This window comes from Rattus norvegicus, chromosome 19, assembly GCF_021556685.1.
Source record: "Rattus norvegicus strain SHRSP/BbbUtx chromosome 19, alternate assembly SHRSP_T2T, whole genome shotgun sequence".
Lineage (NCBI taxonomy): Eukaryota > Metazoa > Chordata > Mammalia > Rodentia > Muridae > Rattus > Rattus norvegicus.
This window is the reverse complement of record NC_141552.1, coordinates 37,801,159-37,806,594: the sequence shown is the minus strand read 5'-3', so window position 1 is coordinate 37,806,594 and position 5,436 is coordinate 37,801,159. Positions and strand designations below refer to the sequence as shown.

Genomic DNA, 5,436 nt, shown 5'->3' with positions numbered 1-5,436 from the left:
CTTTTGGATCACGAGGGAAATGCACTGAGGAGTGCATATATACATTCATACAGTTGAAAAAAATCCATTGAGTTAAATGATAAAAATAAATATAATCAGCAACAATAAAAAACACAGAAAACACAGCATAGGAATGATGAAGTGAAACAGCTCCTACAAAAACCTATTTCCCAAAATGACTTTGACGGTCATTATCTCTGTGGTTTAATACTGATGCTATAATATAAGAACAACTGAGGCACATGGTTCTCGATTAGGTTTACTTCTCTATTCCTTTGTGAAAGTTGACATTTTTTTCTGCAGCTCTACAGGCATGAGTGTATGTTACTCAATATCTGGTGCACACAGTCAATAAGGAATGTGTGTTGTAGACTGATATAGACTAGGATGAGCAGAATACATGACAGCATGGATACAGTATGGCGGTGATTACATCATAAAGTGTGTGTCCATAAAAAAAGTCACATTATCCACACAAAAGTCACTATCACCCTGTGTACCCCTTGGTGGCTTTGAATTCACTATTTACCCATGCTCCCTGGACCATGCAAAGATCCATATCTAGCTGTCAGTTCTAAGTCTACAGGAGGGGAAAGGACACTTGAATAATGAAAATGGTCTTAAGAGTCAAGAGTTACAAATCAATTTTTATTCATAAGGAATACAATTAACAAAAAACAGGCATAAAATGAACAATTAAAATGATTGAAAAAATGAAAAACAGTAACAAGAATATATAACTATGAAACAACAAAAAAACTTCAATGAAAATCATAACCCAAACTATTTCTTAACAGCATTTTCTTAATGACCATTTAGAAACACAGTTGTAGTGCTGTTTCTCCTCTAGGACATGAGATGTCAAGGCAGTCCCCTCAGTTGTCTCTCAAATGGTGTTGTCGGTATAAGAAAGGAGAAAGACCTCAATCAGACAGGCCGGCATACGGATACATAAATTCAGGGTCTCTAAACATTGAGGAAATTAACTGAGAAGAAGAATATTCACCCACAAAAAGTCTTTGACTGTTGAGGATTTTCATCAGCAGGGAACTCGTGAGGAAGAAACTCATTCTTCAGGGGGCTGTCTTCCTGGGATACATCCTATTCCATGTCTCCTGTAGTTTCTGAGACCTGGGAGAAGAAGGCAGCTATTAAGACACTGATTTGGTGGGGACACGCATACCAGCTGTCAAGTTGCTGCCTTCTGTCCCTTCAGCTGCATTGGACAGACAGCACTGATGTTTTCACTGAAATCATTGCTGATATCTCTGCAGGCTGGGGAACATCACCAGCAACCCTCACAGTAATGTGGGATAACAAGCTGCTACTCAGACTTCTACCAGTGCAAACCAAGATCGGGGAAATGGGAAGAGTCCTACTTGGGTTGCAGGAAGAAAGGAGAAGGCCACATGATACCCAGATCAAAGCCAATGACCAGGACTCAGTTGCCATTTGCACTTGGTTCTTATCCCTGCAAGGTGCTTCCAACCATCACATGACCCCTGTATGACCTTTGTCACAGGACCAAGAACTTGTTCAAATCTCTTCATAGCATCCAATCTGTGACAGGGAGATGCAGTGATGTGATATGTTATTCCTCTGTCACCATTTCTGGACTGCAGTTTCAAAAAGAGCAGAAAAGTATACTTGCCCATAATTCAGTTTCTGAAGAGTGGTTAACATCCCAGAATACTTGTGCATAGACAGAGCAATGAATAACTGTATCACATGAGGTGGGTGACTGATTGGGTGTGGGGAGAGTAGAAAGATGATAGGGGAAGCAAAGATGTATCAAATAGGCAAATGGTATCAGACATTGTTAATCTGACTCAGCTGCTTGTTCCTACCAAATTTTGCTGAGTCTGGAGGTTGCTGGTTTTCTCCTGTCCGTCTTCATCATTCGGGTTCAACTCAAACAAATATCGCTGTAACTCCTTGCTCTCCTGCTTCAGTGTGACCAACTTCTTCTTCATACATGCCTGGTCCATCAGGAGCCGGCTGTGCAGGTTGCTGGAAACACACTCTGCATAGTAAGATCCTGAAGCCTCTTCCTCCCATTCCAACTGCCAAATCCCACAAACTCCACCAGGACCCAGATACCCATGAAGACTTCATAGAATACATCTCCATACATGTAAGTCTGATGCACAAACAGCAAAAGGCCAATTCAGGGAAGAATAAATTGTTTCTGTGACCCAAACAGCAATAAGAGTCCATGTCTCCCCAAAAGCACAAAGAATCTACAACTATCCATGAAAGCCCAATGCATGGGGGCAACATCAATTAGTAGGCAGCAAACAATCACAAGAGGTCAGTAGAACTAAGGGAAGGTCATGCTAACCATGTGGTCCACACATTGAGCTTTGTTAAACCTGGTATGACCCCAGAGCCGCAGGTCAGCCTAATAACACTCTGATGCCTGAATCAGTATAGTTCTATCCAGAGCCTTCTAAAGATACATAGATACTGTGGTGATACGTAACAGTCTCTCATGGAACTGAAACTGAGTCCAAAAGACCCACGGCACAGTGATTTTTAAACAGCAGAACAGATGGACTCAGAGCTGCAGGCTCTCCAGTCCAGAACAAAGAGAGGCAGAGATGGCCATTCCCCAAGTGATGGGCCCTTCTGACCAGTACTTACCGATAGAAGTTAGTCTCCTTCTTGAGCTCCTGAAATTTCTCATGATGTTCAATGTTGTTTGTGTGTAAGTTGTGCAGTAATGACATGACCTCGTTCTCCTTTATCTTCAAGTTTTCATAAAATGGATTTGGCCTGAAGTAGGGGCTGGCCCCAGGAAGGTAGAACCAAAGAAGATCAGCGATTAGGATTATATGAACTCAGGCTGGGTCCTGTACTACCCTAGCCCTAGAAGGACACTTTCTGAATTCTACATATTGGGATCTTCTTCAGCTTCAGAAACTTGGAACTGTGCACCCAGAACAACAGAAGCTAAGCACCCAGATAAAGGGTTCCCTGGCTCACTTTTTTAAATCAGGAGGGCTGGATCTGCATTCAAACCTATCAAGAGCCTAGGCTACAGGTCTTATGCCACCACACACACACACACACACACACACACACACACACACACACACACACACTCACATACCAAGAATCTTCTGATTTCATTTTTCCTGTTTTGACAACTGGAATGCTACAAGCCAAATAACTAATATTCTTGAGGCAGACAGTACACATAATTCTGGAGATGAGACCAGAATTTGCCACAAACTTATAATCTGCCCAAGGCATACAAATGTACAGACAAATGTGACTATATAGGCAAAGAACTGTGCTGTTGAAAGTGGGGCTTCCAAAATAAAGGACTCACACCTCCATGAAACTATTGTACAGGTAAATCATGAGGCCATAAAACAGACCCCTAAATTCCAAGTGTGGAGGGACATAGAAACATATAAAAGTTGTGCATATGCATGCAGACCTGTGCACACACAGACACCCAAACTGGGACACACCCACAAGAGAAGAAAAGTAAACAGACGCAGAGAATGAGAAAGAGAGACAAATATGGAAAGAGTACAATGAGAATCAGTAGAAATGTATGCACCATTACTGTCTCAGAGTGGACGGCGCACAGAAAGAAGGAACAGGCCTGAGCCTCAGGCCTTCTAGTTAAGCATTGATATGAACAATGTGGGACCTGTCACCTAAGGCTGCGGCCAGGAGATGATAGCATTCAGTCACCTTCCTAGCAAGTACAAACACTCTCCACAAACTCACAGCACCTAGAACTTTGCAAAGCTACCACAGGTCAAAGGCTTTCCAATTGTACACTGGGAACTCATGCTCCAGTGACTTTATCCCTGAATTCTTCACTCAGATCACAAGTTCAGATTTTCAACAGGAGGAATCAGAGGGTCCATTTCCAAACTCACTCCTAGTAAGGGTCAGGTTCTGAATCTCCTCTATATGGGAGATGAGGTTTAGGACAAGGTCGTTCGGGAGGCACAGCCTTCTAGAGCCCACCACCTTAAGAGGATAAGATGAGAATGATATTACACAGCAGTGAGTGACACAAGAGCATTTGGAGCAATGCATACCTCTTGTTCATGGATCCACCTGTCACATAAAGGAGGCGATCTGTCAGCTCATTTTTCTCCTTGGTAGTTAGTTCGAGCTCTCTATTCAGCCTCTCCTCTTCCTTGTTGGCCTGCACCTTGTTTAGGACAGATTCAAGGGATGGCGTTTGTCTGCAGGCCTCTGTAGGTAGAAGAACACAAGTGAACCTGCATGGGGAGAATGCATAGAGCATACACAGACCACAGTGAGGTCCAAACAGGAGAACATGCCTGGAAGCCAGTGTCGCTGCAAGGAGTTTGGTCTATGTGTAAGAGGCCTACTAAGTGGATCAAAGTTCCCCCACTACTATATAGAGACAAAGAGATGTAATCAGTCAGGTGTTCCCTATGCCCGCCGACATAGGCTTACAAGTACCAGAGAGATGGCTTCTCCAGGATTATTAACAGCTACACAGGCTACAACCTGGTCTCAGGACCATCATCCGTCTGGTTTGAGAAGTCAGATCATCAATTCAGCATCCACAATGACTTGAGTGATCAGGGATACTCAGATATCCTACATTGTTACTCTAGTCCAATAACTTTGGATTAAAACGTCATGCAGGGTGAGGAAAAGGTCAACAGACTTATCAATTCCCCCTACTGAAATGACAAATGCCCCAGAAGTGCCAATAGGTTACAGGCTCTTTCTTGGTCTACCCGCTCCAAATAGTTTGGCTACTGTAGAAAATATCTGCCACAAAGAACCTCTAATATATGAAGGTAAGGTTGGCTCTGTCAGCAGAGGTAGTCAGAGGAGTTCTAAGAATATAAGGTCATGTCCAGGAGCACTATTCTCTCCCTGTTCCTACTGTCAGATAGCAAATGAATTTAAAGAATCATTGAAAGTGAAGTACATTGATGTCCTGTTTAATTCAGAAAAGTTATACCCTCCATGACTCCTGATGGTGTTATTATATCAATTTAACTTACCAATTGCACTGTAAAAGTAAAGGCTAGAAGGTCACAGAATAATAGCATAGGAATTGCCATATCCTCCATGTGGTTATGGAGAAACTAATATCACAGTGCCTTTCAGGAACTGTGATAATCATGGAATTCAATATCTTTGGAGATGTTCCAGTGGTTGTGGCCCATTGCTATAAAGGCCAGCTGAAGGCCCCCACACTCACCCGTGACAGGAAGCTCAACATACTCTGCCCAGAACTTACTCCACATTCCCCATGACCTCATCCTGTGTCCATCATTACTTTGAGGTTTCCTTTGCTTCACTCTAGACTCTTCTCCATCAACATCAACTCTCCCAAAGCACCTGCGAAGACGGGCAAACATGCCTGTGGATATATCCTTTGGATACTAAGAGAAAAAGTAGGGAACTGGTTGTCACTACAAC

At 42.9% G+C, this 5,436-nt stretch overlaps 1 protein-coding gene across 1 annotated transcript; it reads right to left on the bottom strand.

Moving 5' to 3' along the window:
• Window positions 1–630: 630 nt before the first annotated feature.
• LOC120098582 (disks large homolog 5-like) lies at window positions 631–5,436 on the bottom strand. The gene is made up of 5 exons (XM_087596639.1): window positions 5,255–5,436; window positions 4,065–4,224; window positions 2,644–2,787; window positions 1,848–2,010; window positions 631–1,131 (listed from the first exon to the last, which is right to left on the bottom strand). The coding sequence occupies exons 1-5, from the start codon at window positions 5,373–5,375 to the stop codon at window positions 1,102–1,104; spliced, it is 618 nt and encodes a 205-aa protein (XP_087452765.1). The 5' UTR covers window positions 5,376–5,436; the 3' UTR covers window positions 631–1,101.

Coding starts and splice junctions, on each gene's coding strand:
- LOC120098582 (XM_087596639.1), bottom strand. CDS start 5,375: ATGTTTGCCCGTCTTCGCAGGTGCTTTGGGAGAGTTGATGTTGATGGA. Junction 4,225..5,254: donor GAGGTCATGGGGAATGTGGA/GTAAGTTCTGGG, acceptor TTCTACCTACAG/AGGCCTGCAGACAAACGCCA. Junction 1,132..1,847: donor TCCAGACTCAGCAAAATTTG/GTAGGAACAAGC, acceptor TTCTTCTCCCAG/GTCTCAGAAACTACAGGAGA.